Source organism: Paralichthys olivaceus, chromosome 2 (genome assembly GCF_024713975.1).
Source record: "Paralichthys olivaceus isolate ysfri-2021 chromosome 2, ASM2471397v2, whole genome shotgun sequence".
Taxonomy (NCBI): domain Eukaryota; kingdom Metazoa; phylum Chordata; class Actinopteri; order Pleuronectiformes; family Paralichthyidae; genus Paralichthys; species Paralichthys olivaceus.
The window spans coordinates 20,064,778-20,079,743 of NC_091094.1; the positions used below are offsets into that span (position 1 = coordinate 20,064,778).

Consider the following 14,966-nt stretch of genomic DNA (forward strand, 5'->3'; position numbering starts at 1 on the left):
CTAAATTCATATGAATTAAATAACTTTTGTCCAGCCCTTTACTCTCATTCAACAGAATGTTGCAGTAGCAACAGTTGATGACTGCACGGTGTCAGAGACTCAAACTGACTCATGAGGTCACTTTGCAGTTTATTATGATAAATCTCAATATTTTTTTTGTACATCCATACATAATTTGCAACATAAATATTTGTTTATGTAAACAACTTTTGACTGAGGCATCAGTCAAAAACAAAAAAGAAAACTAAAGAAAACAGCACAGGTTACACTAAAGAACAGAAAGATTACAGGGTGCATGTAAAGCGTTGTCCCACACGTCGTCTTTCTCCTGTCACCTTGTTGGCAGAGAAGCGGGCCAGGCAGTTCCGAGCTGGAGGATAGAGACTCTGCACAGAGGCTTCATAACTACTCATGTCAGAAACACCTAAGACTAGCATCGGCAAGTGGATCTACACCGCGTGGAGATGAGTATGCACATTTATTACAGCAAATATTAAGGCGTTGAAGATAAATCTGCTTGGAGTTTGTCGTGCAGAGCCCCCATACCACAGAGTCTCTGGTTAGCTCTGATAGGTCCTTTAATATCAAACGAATAGAGAAGTGGCTGCAAACATTAAAGCAACGATATGTGTCGGACTCAAGGAACTGACTCGAGTTGGCTTATTACAGGTGATGAACAAACATGTTTTTCATTTGCGCAATCACTGAATACACAAAACTTTTAGACAGAGGAGATGTTGGCAGTGTTTGTCAGTAGTTATGAGATGTACCAGTTAGTGAGTCAACTGTGCCACGAGAAAATAAGGGTTTACTGTATATATTATTATTATTTCCGTAAACTATGAGGATCTTTAGAAAAATATTTCATTTAATGCAGCATTGTACTTGTACAAAATCAAAGAAACTGCACAAGAAGATAAATCTGTTATTTTTTTCCCACTTTGAATGTATCTTTACAACTTAAAGACTTTCCAGTGCTCCATTTGTTATCAGCAGAATCAAAGCCTTTTCATTTTCAATAGTTCACGTTACAACTGAATAGTTTCATGTGCATACTTTAATATAGTAATAATAGTTCATAATAAATATATTTCTCTTAATACTTAAAATCCACAATACAATTTTGTTTACTTTCTTGAGCTTTGCCGACACCCTGAGAATAAATCTTTAGTCAATATGTTTTCAAACTGCTGGTCAATTGAAGTTTTGTTTTTTTAATTGTTACTCTAATCTAATTTAATCTTTTTTTATGATAATCAATTCATTTTCTAAAATGAATAAAGTGAGGAAATTTCCTGTAAACAAAAATAATCAGGAAAGACATATGAAACATTTTTTAAAGTATAAATAGAAACATGATTGAATGTTGAGTGTGTAGACTTTTGATGTTTTGTGTTTTCAAAACCATATTACAATCATTGTCTTTGTATAATATACTGTATAGATAGATACTCATACAAAACTTAAATTCTAAATGTGGCATGCTAAAGCAGGCAGTGAAGAGAAGAGACACAAGGCTGCTTCCTTATTTTGTTATATGTTTAAACGCTTTCACTTTCATTTCATGGAGAAGATGCTCTAATGAAGTCCATGTTTTCAATCATATGTGGTCAATTTTCCATAACTGAAAAAAAGGGGATAATTGATGAATTGGGACTGGCAGATGAACTGAAGAGATCAGATATGCAGCATTTTGGGGTGAAAGACTGGAAGAGTTTTCTTTCCTGTATTCTTCTCCTCCACCTCTCCAATGCCTCATCCCTTCTCTTCGCTTTCTCTCTTTTCTTCGCCTGGTTCCCCTGCTCCCCGACCAACACACAACCACAGCTCCCCCTTATCTTATATATCTCTCCTCCTCTCTTCTTCTCTCTTCTCCTCTCCTCTCCTCTCCTCTCCTCTCCTCTCCTCTCCTCTCCTCTCCTCTCCTCTCCTGCAGGCCTTCACTTGCTGTCGTCATCGATCATGTCGAACAGGGCCTGCAGCAGTCGGTCATCTCTGTGCCTGTACGGCTTAGTGCTGTAGAAGCCGTCACTGTAGTCGCTGTAGACGCTGTCCTCTGGGCCACTGTACTTGTTGATCATGTCCAGAGCCTGGTACAGCTTCTGAGGGGGGAGTCTTGTAGCTGGAGGTGAGAGGCTCCTGTCCTGCTGCATCCTCCAGATGGAGGATCTGGATACGGCCTGGGGCTGCTGCAGGACTGGGGTCTGCCTGTTGAAGGCAGTCTGCAGGAGACGCAGCAGGGCCTGAGAGGGGGAGTAAAGTGGGTTTGAGGGTCTTTTGGGCATCTTCTCGAAGTTGGAAGAGGGAGCGGCATTAGCAGCTTCAGCCTTAGGAGGTGGGAGGGCCTGTGTGGGCTCCTGAGTCCACAGACAGACAGAGAGGAGACATGTTATTGGTTTATGTGACACACACTGTGAGACAAACATTATACTCAGAATTTGCATTTGAATTTAAAGTTAGATGAGATGATTGATAACGCTCTCATCCCTCTTTTAATATGCACAGTAGCTGAAGTCATGAAGCCATTTAGCTTAGCCCTGCAGGAAGACTGGAAACAGAGGGACACAACTAGCCTGGCTCTGTTCATTTCAAATCTGCATAACAGCCCTTCTACAGCTCACTGACCAGTAAACAACCTCAGTGACAACCCTGCAGGTCATTGTTCCCGACCAAGATAAATTCATACAACAAAACACTAGTAAAGACTTTGGTTTTAGTAAAATACAGTGTATAGTAGGAGCTGAGCTTTGTATGTGCTGTCTCTTATGATTTTCTTACTTATAGACAGAGGCAGGCAGCTTGTTCCAGTCTTGATAAGCTAAGCTCATGGAAAATACTCTAGCTTATATTTAGCAGACAGATATAAGTGGTATCAATCAATCTCTATTCATGAAGGTGAATAAGCATATTTTCAAAAATCAAAAAAACAAATCTTATCACTGTTTTATTATAATAAGATAAAAACAGTATCACACTTTAAAATTGTCAGTTGAAGACAGATATACATTTAACTATAGTACCAATAACACAATGTAATTGCATTGCATCAGATCCATTCATTGTCATATTTATCCCAAATTTATGTGAGGATAATTTTGTAACAGTTTGCAAGATGGACATCAGGTAGCTCATATTCCAGCACAGAGTATTTGTCTTGAATCGTTACCATATAATTCCTTGTCTTTTTAATTTAATTCATCATGCCCAAGTTTTTGGACGTCCACCTGTGGTTTACACTCACCTCCGTCATGTCGTCCATATGTTCCACACCACGTCTGTCATTCTGCACGGCGTTGTAGGGAACATACACACGAGGTTTCTTCATGTGCTCTGGTTTCTCTGAAGTTCCATGAAGAATCAACTTCCAATTCAAAATCCGACCCTCGTTCTCCATGCGGCCCGACTGTGAGGAAGAAGGAAATCATGTTGAAAACTGACAGAAGCTCAGTAATCTCATACTTTCAAGAGGATTTTTTAAGAGGTTTGTGCTTTATTGATTTAGCTTTTTGCATGTTACACTGCAGAATTAACAGGCAAATTTCAAGTGACACCTAATAGACAGTGTCCAACTCACGGTGTCTGTGATCTTTAGCGTCCATGTCCCAGCAGGGTCTTCTCCCCACGTATGGACAGACATGAAATCCCAGTTTCTGAACCCGTTAGAGGATGTGTCCCTCTCTCGCTCAGCCAACAGCACTGTACTGGTGCCTGAATGTAAAATTAGACACAGTAAATCCATATGTCAAATGAGAGCATTGTTAAATGCACATTTGTGTGTATGTGTTTGTGAGTGTGTTCTCTGGTCTAACCGGATGGGGAGGTGAGTGTGATGTGAAGGTCTCCTCTTCTGGTGTATTCGATGCTGGCCTCCACCTGCACGTGCTCCAATGAGCGGACTGCGTTGTCCTGCCCTGCACAGGCTTTGGTTGGGATCTCTATTGTGATCTCCCCTGCTGCTTTCAGCTCCCTGTGGGAGGCGTTAAAATAGCCGGGGATGAGACACACAAACAGCTCTCCATGACAACACCAGTCCATCATTTGTGCCATGTAGTCCACTGACATCTTCACGTTACCGTAAGTAGGTCCGAAAAAGTACAGGCAACATGGAACACTGCTCCATGCATTGCACAGTACAGACTATTCTGTCATAGTTCCCATTATTCGGAAAATATTTGCTACATCACACAAATTCATAAAATGCGTAGGAAGATTTGGATGCTTTTGGTCATTCATTTGCAAAAACAGATAATCCCCATCTCTCCTAGACATGAATGAAAGGATTTCTGTGTTCAAGCTGGCATAAAGCTGAAGGGGGGTTGTAGACCACTAAGCAAAGAGGAAATGACGAGCCAAATCCTCTGGATTAAACAGGGATGTAGTAAGGTAATGGGGAAAATGGGTGTCAGTGCTACTGAGTCTTATAATCCAAAGCAAATTGCAAAATGGACACTTAAACAAACTCAGAGCTCAGTGGCCTTCGCTGCCGTTCATACGCTAAGGAGTTGAAAGGTTTTTCATGTGGAAAGTATAGCATATTGGTCTGTTAATCCAAACACAAACTAAACATCTGGTTAGACAACAGCTGGGGGTACTCCCTCCCCTGCACGAGTTTCTGTCGATGCTCTGCAGATTTGCATTTGGATACTTAATCCTATTGTCTAGCAAATTGTAATTATCAAAAATGTTTGATATTCATCGACTGACCTCAAATCAAATGGATCGCAGATAATCAGGAAAAACTAAAAACTTTGTAATTAATTTTTATTTTCATGGCCCTGAAAGCCCCAACAGGCTTAGGACTGGCTTTTGTTACAACTCCACATACACAAAGCAACAGATGCATCTTTGATAACACAGATGGTTTTATCTGTTTGCTTCATTGGACCAAAAATCTCAGCACGGTAGCGAACAAACCTCTAACTCCCTCTGTCTCTCTCTGGAATTAGATAGTTTGTCCAAATGTTGTGTTTTTTTATTTTAAAAGACAAATTCACCAAGTGAAGCAGTTACAATCTCACATATGAATAAACTAAATGTGTAAAAAGATGAGAGGTAGAGATACCTTGGCAGGAAAGAATCATCCCTGACGATACACTGTTTCTTCTCGGGCACGTGCTTCCAGGTAGCTGGGTCGGCAAGATCCACGAGGGCTTTAGCGTTTAGAAGGCCAAATCCAAAGCGGCTGTTCACCATCAATCCTGCTCCGTTCCTTTTCCAGCCGGGATTGTTGGCCAGGGGATCGAACTCTGAGGTCCAGACTACAATGTGCTGCAGGTCTCTCCAGGTCAGATCCGGGCTGATGCAGGGAAGATAGTTCAGTGAGTATATACTGATATACAAGTGTCAAATCACAACTAATTGTTGTGTCATTAACAGGCGGTTCTTTTGCAGTGTTACATACTTTTGTTCCAGTGCCAGGGCGAATATCCCAGCAGCCAGCGGGGCAGAGGCCGACGTTCCAGTGTGAGTCTGAGTGCACTCATTGTGCAGATCGGCACTCGTCTGAGAGCAGGCAGGTAAAGAGTAGCACAGGGAAGAAATTCATAGATTGCCATGACCTTAAATAACCGTAACAAAACTACTATGGCTGTCACAAGATGTAATGTAACCTAGTGTGACACGACACAGCTAAAAATAGAAGAGAACAAGTGAAGTCACTCACAATCCTCTGGTCGGTGTAGTCTCCACTGCTGTACGCTGTGGCCAGAGTGGAGGAGCACTTCTCTGCGTACCAGGGGGACAAGCCCTGCTGGGAGGCGCTGCTGATTGAGATAGTGTAGATGCTGTCTGTGTAGCCGTCACAGTCGCAGTTATCGCCCTGACGCCCTCCATTACCTGACGCCCAAACAAAGATAGAGCCTTTCCCCCCACGGCCCTGCAGGAGGCACGATGGAGAACAGAACTGCTCATTTCTTATATTGAGAACACATTTTTATATAGAAAACATGCAAGAAAGGACAATATCTGAACATATATTCTGTCCTGTCTAAATATTACAACTACGACTGATGGCATTTTGTCATTAGAAGCTTTATTCCCAGCAGCAGTTCACATTGTCCTTATTGATTCTGTTCTATCTGATTCACATCACTGCTGCACCGACAGCTCCCATTAGATCCCACAACTGTGTATCAAAATAAATCGTATCATTTACCTTCTGGATCCCGTATTCAAAAGCCTTCTGGGCGAGGCGGCCGGGGCCCTCCACTGTCTTGCCATCATCGTTGGGTCCCCAGCTGGCACTGTAGATGTCCACATGGTCTGGATTGAAACCAATAGAACTGGCCTCAATGGCATCGGTCACAATTCCATCCAACATACGAATCCCTGAGAGAGAGAGAGAGAGATTGAGAGAGGGATGGGAAATGTTACCACAGTGCTCTGTTGCTCTGGATTTGCTTAAATTCAAACTCAGTAACCCATTGGCAATGCTTGGCTCTTCCAGAAATAAAGAACGTATGAAATATTATGTTTTATGACCCCCTCATTAAATAAAGAATATGTAAGTCTTCTACATGTGAGAAACACACTGCTTTGTTTTCAGGACAGTAACGTTCCTATGTTCCTATTTTAAGACTCAAGTTCTCCTGGGAAACTATAAGAACCAGCTGTCCACCCAGATGTTGCAGCCATAATATGCAAAACCACTGTTTAGGTGCTTGGAGCTGAGTGGAGAGTGACATTATGAGACCATCTGCTGGACAAAAAAATCAGGTCTCCACCAGGAAATCTTCCTTTCCTGCTGGACGTGAATTAAAATAAAACTGTAATCAGAAATCCATGTATGTGCAGCAATGATATCTAAAGGCAGAGAGATGGTGTCAATTCTTACTCTTTTCATTCTGTTCTTGTGTTAAGTATCTAACAACGGTGGTTGCACGAGCAGGTACTACACATGTTTTTGTTGTATTTAAGAATAACACATCAGTTTCTGGAAACTTTTCATTTTTGACAAGCAAACACATTAACTTCTATTATATTCCACATAGAAAAAATAAAATGTCTTACCTCCAACCTTCGAGTTATACGCCACTCCAACTCCACATTTATTATTGTCAGCCTGCATCGCGATTTCCCCAGCACACCTGGTCCCATGCCTGATAAGAAACAATATATCAAGACACACTTTTTGTGTGTGTGTGTGTGCGTGTGTGCACGTATGTATGAGTATGTGTGTGTGTGTGTGTGTGTGTGTGTGTGTGTGTGTGTGTTCTGGCCTACTTTATACTTTTTTATTAATATTTTATGATGCAACTAGTTTCATAAAAAAAGGAGATATACTAATGTCCCAATGTTGTTGACTTACTTGTTTTCATTAGTGGAGTCATATCTGGGGAAGGGGTCAGGGTCATTGTTGTTGAAGTCGTAGCTGGCTGCTGCGTCCTTTTAAAAACAACAGAGAGAAAATGATCAGACATCAGGACGGGATGACGTCAGTGCACATCAGTGACAAAGGCTTGTCACAGCCTATCTGCTGTCATGGAGACGTGTGCGATTGTTGACAGGAGGAGAGAGTGATGTGAACAATTAGTGAAATAACACATACTGAATAACTGTGAGGATGAAGGAGTGCTCGACAGCAGTGATCTGCTGAAAGCTCCAAATTGCTTTAAAAGGCTGTTTCTGCCTGGGGGGTTGTGTCATGCGTCGACAAAGTGCAGAGTTACAACGCTACTGTGTGTGTGGCATGACATGTCTGTTATTCCTCTGCACGAGTGGTGTTGTCATTAAATAGGAAATTAAAATGTTGTTTTAAAAGCTTCCGCTCAGCAACATGTTTACGATCTGATCTGAATCAGAATCCTTTAGCATAACTGAAGTTATGCAAATGCGGCGCGCTCATGTGACTTGATTGTTGAGGATGAGCATCTCGCTTGACTGAGCTTCTTTGATTAATCTGTGTTAACGTAATTACCCTGGGAGTTGTTTCCATCAGCTCTGTTGTCATACATCATTTCTCTCTCTCCCTCCCTTGTTCCTCCTCTTAAGTTCACTTGTGAAGCGTCAACGCTGTTTGAAACCAAACCACAGATGGGGACTTTTTAGGGTTCCCGTCTACAGGAGAAACTCCGCCGCAGTGAAACCTCATTAAGCTGCACTTCAGTCATGATTGCTCTCATTGGCCTGTAATTGTCTCCATCAACATGCAGGCTGTCAAAATATTATCGGAGGAATCAGGGATATTTTCACATCATGTACAGTGAGGAGGAATGAAATGCCTGTTTTTACTCCCTGAGATTAAAACCCGCTAATAGCTCCTAGGAGGTAGACATTATCATTTAGAAGACTTATTACTGTCGTCATGAATCGGCTTGTAAGGTGTCACCGACTGCGTTGCTATGACGACGGCGAGCCCAGAAGACGGAGGCTGTCTCCATGGAAACAGGGGTCTTACGTAGTTGGAGTAGATGTCTGTGTGATTCCACTCCAGCCCGTCATCCAGAACGGTGATGACCACTCCTTTCCCTGTGATGCCTTTCTGCCACACGGGGATCACGTGCAGGTCCAGCTTCGGCAGCGAGGATGACGTCCGTGTGTCTTGCTGGAAGACAGAGATAGAGATAGAGAGGATTTGTTATGGTGTCAAAAATCACATCAGTTGTTAAAGATGGTGGTTTCCTGCTTTGGATTGTGAGATTACACACACGTAATTCAGACTGAAAGGAGCAGTTTATCTGAACAAGCTTTTATGTGTTAGAAAGGTCAGGTGAAGTAGAGCCTCTCAGCCTGTTCTTCCACTGACCTTTACAGAAATTCATCACCCCATCGTTGGCTTTGTCAGGGCTTTGGTCCACTCCTGCCGTGTATGGCCACTTGCAGGCATGCTGCTGCCAGTGCGTCATAATGATACAGGCTTTTGTGTTTGTCCACTATGGCAGCTCGACTGATTCCATGAGTCAACCTACAGTTCCTCTGGCTCGAGCCACTTTCACTCCCTGTCGGATTGTTCACAATTCCATTTCTGAGGGCTACATGGTATTAGACAGGGTGGGAGGTGCTGCGATGGTTTCAACTTTAAATTTTATATATACACATTCCAGTTTTTACAGTCTCTTTCCTCCAAATGTACAAACCCCTTCAGTTTTACTTTCATCCATGCACAGGTTCACACTCTGCAACCGACCCTACTCATACACATCTTCACCTCCACGCTCAGCCTTTTGTCCTTGTCCCTCTATTGTCTCAATTCTGATGACAGGACATTATAATCCAAGGAAAGAGTTTTATACAATCCTTAGTTATGCAATAACAACAGTGGGAAAAAATAAGAAAAGGAAAGGAACGATAAAAAATACAGGCCAAACAAAAAGTAACGATACAACATATACACCAAATGAAGTGATAAAATCATACCACGGACATTAGAGGCCGCAATAACCGACACGTCGCCTTGATTGTTTTTCAGGGTGAAGGGGGATCCAGACACTGCCTGCTTTCTTTGGGGAAGATTATGATTCAGAGCTGGAGACAGCTAAGACTAAAAAAAGAACTGGATTTGCTCTTTCGCTCTGTGCGCATTATGCACAGACACTGCAGAACGCCACCCCAAGATGTGACTCATCTCTGTGATGTTTCGGCTTTTTTCCTCCCTCCCTCACTTCGAATCCCTTGTTTTCACCCCATCCTCTCGCTAGAATCTTATTTTTCTCTTTGCAATGTATAAGTACCAGCTCGCAGCAAGCAGAAGTCAAATCTTAATGTGAATACACGGCAGATTTCCAACTTTCACACAGAATTTGCTCACGCGTCATTTTCCTCCCAACCACCTCACATCTACAGTTCAGTTGTTTTGGTGTCCAAATGACTCACTTGTTGACGCTGGCAGTGGCCACATCGACACTAATGGTAAACACCAAAACTCACAGCAGCTTATAAAACCAGTGAGTGGACATGACACGACACAAGCACATGCCAGAGATAACACAAAGAAAGAAAATCCCTCGATGCAAGAGTAACACAGACTGACACTGCCATGGATACACACTCTCTCTCTCTATCTCTCGCTCTCTCTCTCTCTCCCTCTCTCTCTCTCTTTCTCTCTCACACACACACACACACACAGGGCCATGGAGGCAGGAGGAATTTCAAGCCCAAGTATGAGTCACTCCATGATTAAATTATCAGGCAGTCACCCACTCTTGAAAGATAAGACATTCATCAGACTTCCAAAGTCTACCCCTCTCCTCCATTATCGCACGTTTTTTCATTTGAAAATACTAGAGGTAAAGACATTGTAGTGCAGGGAGAGTCCTCTCCCTACCAGCGTTTTATTCCTGCTTGACTGTGTCCTTGCTGAGTGGACGAGGCGAATGAATCAGGATGCATCAGAGGGACTGTAATCGGGGCCTTTGCAGTGACACAGACATGGGCTCATGTGGAAATAGACTAAATGGCACTTTAAGGCCAATTCCATTAGAGTCATCATCTGTGATCAGCAAAAATGATTCATCTCAATTTATTTTCTTATTTCACGTAAGCTTGTGTTTGGTTAGAGCAGGTGCAGGGACAGCGAGACAGCGAGGCTCAGGGAAAGCATCACATAAATCTCTTCCTCTCTCTCTCTCTCTCTCTCTGAGATGCAGATGCAACAACAGAGAAACATGTATGTATATATATACTTCCTCATTTTCTGGGAAAGCAGGGGAAAACGAATGAGTGCAACAGAGCTGAAGATGATTCAGTGACTTCTGCCACATTAATTAACTCATCAGGATGGATATGTAAGATCAGGTCTTTCTCCGACAGCTTGTGGTCAATGTATTGTTGCCATGGGTTCACAAATATATCTGTACTTTACTGTGTTTGCTATGTTTCAGTATGAATTAACTGTCCCTGCTTGTATTTATATATGAATTTATTTATTTGATTGCTGCCTATCTTGACCACGACTCCCTGGCAGAAGAGATAATGTATCTCTAAGGAACTTCCTGGTTAAGTTAAAGATAAATACATTATCATTTGATTTTTTTTCTGCTTCTTTACAAATTAATGTGATCAACTGCTATATGTTAGTAGAAATACATAATTTAAAAAGAGAGCAACATATTACATTGCATTTTGTCAGAATTAGATTTTATTATAGTTTTCAAATGAAATGCCCTATTTCATGATCTTATTTAAGAATGAAATTGCTGTTGGTAATTTTTGTTTTGTTTTACTGCTGGATGTTTTATGGACCAGATGACTGGTCAATAATAGAGACAATAATTTATATGGAAATACTCTTTAGCTACAGCCCTAACTTTGTAACAGTGGATTAATGTTTCATACATTTTCCTTCAAACACACGCAGCCACTTTTACATCAGTATGTATGTACTGTGGTCAATGGGACAGGGCTCATTCTAATCTTATGGACGAACCTCGATGTCATTCAGCGTGGTAATGTTGGGGTCGTCCTGCGGTCAGGATAAAGTGAACGTGTGAGTAATGGATGTGGACGGGAATACACAGCTGACGATCTACTGTTCTCTGCTACTTGCTTGGCCTCAAAGGGCTAAAACATCCCATTCAGGGTAAATTGGGACTTAATGCACAGTGCTCTACTCTAGTCTACTCCATCCTGCTGGATTATAGTCTCTCCACCCCTCTCAGCTCCACATGGACTGTGTTACCAATTAAGCAAATAGCTCTCTTAGTTGGAACTGCTTGATAATGTGCTGTTGTTTTGCTGTTTTCATGTTTTTTCTCTGTTTATTGATTGAATAAATTGTTGCATTCTTGGAAGATACATTTACTGGATGCACGCATGCATGCATGTACTTGCTGGCATGGCCGTGCACATATACATAATGCACACATACATGAGAGCAGTGAGCGGTGTGGAGTACACACAGCATTCACAGGGCTTCAGTGCGTCTCATGGGAGATCAGACCAGCTGCAAGGTAACAGAAGGCCTAACCAGACACAGAGCACACAACATGTGAACAGCAGGGTGGACATCAGCCTAGATCTGTGGTTTATGGAGCAATGGGAAGTACACAATGTTCAGATATTTTCACTGTCAGCTAGATTAATTGTTAAATCACTTGTTGAATCTGTGGTTTATCAGCCAGACGAGCTTAATTCCCTGTTGCGTGTTTTTGTGTGATGTTCAATCGAAACTGGAGACTCACCAGGTACCACTGCTGGTTCCACATGGGATCATCAAACAGCTTATCCACAGGGCAGTCCCTGCACCCCCCGAGGGACGCTCGCTTGCTGCGAGTTTTCTCATACTGCTGCTCTGCCCACAGCACCTACATACACAGACAGGTGGAGACATTCAGTCTGGGTTGATGGCACACGGACCAGGACAAGACAATAGCTGAAAAGAGAGACCACTCACCCGATCATCCTCCGACAGCCGCCTGGTGATGTGGTTGGCACTTCGTTTCATTCTGCTAGGATGATTGCGGTGTTTGAACAAGAAATGGTCCTTCAGGGCCCCAATCTGCAGAGAGGAAGACGTGATATGAGACAGACTGAATATTTTATAGGAAATGACATAATACCAGCAATCTGCTCGCCAAAGTCTCTCTCTGCAGGTCATGTGTTTTCTCATTGAGACAGTAAATGATTCAAAATCTCATCTGGTGTGGACTTCTGCCCTTTATTTTGTCCAAGCGGTATCTCCTATCAAGTGGATAGTAAATTAAAAATCTGATTAACAGACAAACATTGAGTTCATCTGAAAACAAACAAAACACAATGTACAGAGCACACAGATGCGTATGCTGTTACTATGGATACCCTATGTGGATCTGTATGGAAACCAAAGTATGTAATATCCACTTTAGTTGATGGCATGTTCTTTGTTTGTATGGAGACTGAATACATGTATTGTAAACCAAACATAAAAGTCTTCCAAATTAATGCAATGTATAGAAGAAACACTGTGTCTCAGTGTCTGTGACATGTTACAGCTCAGTTAATCACATATCGTTATATATCGTTCCATAAGGAGTAATGGTCTGGATTAATGCTTCAGACTGGACCAATGTATATTTGTGAAGGCGAAGACAGCATTCAACAGACATATAGAGAGAAACCCAGTCTGTGGTTATTGATGTTCAGAAATGAGTCACACACTGATTACAGTAAAATCCTCAGGCTGTGTGCTTGTGGTCTATCATAAAGGAAATGAGTCTCCAGTCTAATGGCCTTATCAAGCACTGATACGGCTATCGCCTGGTGCTGCTGTTCCAACACAATCCACAGCTCACACTGTAGAAAGCAGGCTTCATTAACATCCAGTGATTAATTTGGCTCTTTATTGTTTTATGATAGGTGGCTGTCTGATACTTTAATAACTAATCGATAACAACTGTCACACACCTCCTTATAGAGTGATTTACACCCTTTACTGTTTTCTTTTTGTGCGTAAATCTGCATAAAACTGGTGCCGGCTTACCTGTCGGACCAGCTTGTAGTCCAGCTCCCTGGCGATGGCCTCGGCAGCAGACAGTCCGCCTGGGATCTCCACTGCCCACTCGTTCAGGTACTGTCTGTCCGTCAGGAGAGAGCCCAGCGACCGGGGCAGCGCGGAGCACAGGAGCGCAAGAACACAGCACAGCACCGCTGGAGGACATCTCACTTCCATCTCAGAGAGAATTCAACCAGATGAGGAAATGTATCTGCTCCCAAGAAGAAAATGCAAGAGGAAGGTCGTGTCGTGATAATGAAGAAGATGTCCTCGCTTGTACCAGTGTTTACTCCTCAGGACAGCTGGGCTGAGATGGAGAGGACTGCGCGGTGTGGTTTGCTCCGTCAAGGAGAGCAGATGCTGCTGATGGGGAGGGCGGGTCTGTGCGCTGGTGTGATGGGAAGGTGAGGGGGGGGGGGGGGGGGGGGGCTCATACGTCAACTTACGAGTGCTCTGACGTCAGTTTGGCTTCTACCTTTGATAACGTGTTGGTTTGAGTCCCCTGAAGGAGGGAGGAGGAGGATGAGGAGGAGGGAGATCCGACTAAAAATATCCCACTGATTGTCCCAGGAGGAAGAGGAGCAGGAGGAGGAAACAACACGAGGAAGAAGCATACAGTTTATAATCTACCATACAATACATTTTATTTACGAGTGTTTGTGATAATACATACATGGTGCAGATATCGGGCAGCCTCTTTCTCCTGCACGTCATCTGAGACAACCCTCTACATGTGTGTGAGTGCAGAGCTTCTCTTTCTTCCAAAGGTTGTTATCCTTAAAAGAATCGATCCGTACAAATCAGCTCTGTTTCCTCTGTACTGACGTCACACACACACACACACACACACACACACACACACACACACACACACACACACACACACACACACACACACACACACACACACACAAAGAGAGAGAGAGAGAGAGAGAGAGAGCTTCAGCACCGCGGACAGCTCCTCCTCCTCCTCCTCCTCCTCCTCCTCCTCCTCCTCCTCCTCCACGTCGCTCGTTCACATCAGGTGATGAAGTGATGAAACTGAAACAAACACTCTTATAGGAACATATTTAGACCAAGACAACACATGTTCATTAGCCAGTGATTAATAATGATTTGTATTACAGTCGGTGCTGTGAAGTTACAGCAATGCAAAGATTCAAAATGAATCCACTTATCCGTGGATCATTTGTACTGTTCTGTTTATCACAAATAATGTAGCCTGTTAAGAATGGATCCTGTTCATATGGCAGTGCATGCTGAGCTGGAGGAGGAGTGTGTATTCTGTTCCGAGACCCTGCAGCTCTTTTTTCCTCAGAGTCCTCAGCTGGTCGCAGCTGTTTGAGCTTTTAAAGGCTTCTTTCAGGGTCTCAGGGAGGATTTTTTTCTCTTTTGGTTTGTTTATATTTGTTCTAAAATACTGTGCCTAGAAAGAATGTGCACATTTACTGTAAATGCTCCGGCAGTGTGGAGCTGGTGCTAGTTCTGGAGGGACTGCTGAAGGTTTGATGGAGAATATTCAGGACTTCAGTTGAACATGGGGTGTTGGGGGTTTAACCTC

General features: G+C 42.8%; 2 protein-coding genes across 5 annotated transcripts in view; one reads left to right on the top strand and one right to left on the bottom strand.

The window, feature by feature from the left end:
- The window catches only part of cast (calpastatin), a 208,286-nt gene that overhangs the window by 151,686 nt on the left and 41,634 nt on the right, over positions 1–14,966 (top strand). The gene's annotated exons all lie outside the window — the stretch shown is intronic.
- pcsk1 (proprotein convertase subtilisin/kexin type 1) lies at positions 117–14,220 on the bottom strand. The gene is made up of 15 exons (XM_020086314.2): positions 14,079–14,220; positions 13,394–13,962; positions 12,329–12,433; positions 12,117–12,239; positions 8,396–8,542; positions 7,307–7,383; positions 7,009–7,097; positions 6,155–6,327; positions 5,663–5,875; positions 5,402–5,502; positions 5,063–5,296; positions 3,810–3,967; positions 3,575–3,708; positions 3,242–3,403; positions 117–2,357 (listed from the first exon to the last, which is right to left on the bottom strand). The coding sequence occupies exons 2-15, from the start codon at positions 13,580–13,582 to the stop codon at positions 1,941–1,943; spliced, it is 2,322 nt and encodes a 773-aa protein (XP_019941873.1). The 5' UTR covers positions 13,583–13,962; positions 14,079–14,220; the 3' UTR covers positions 117–1,940.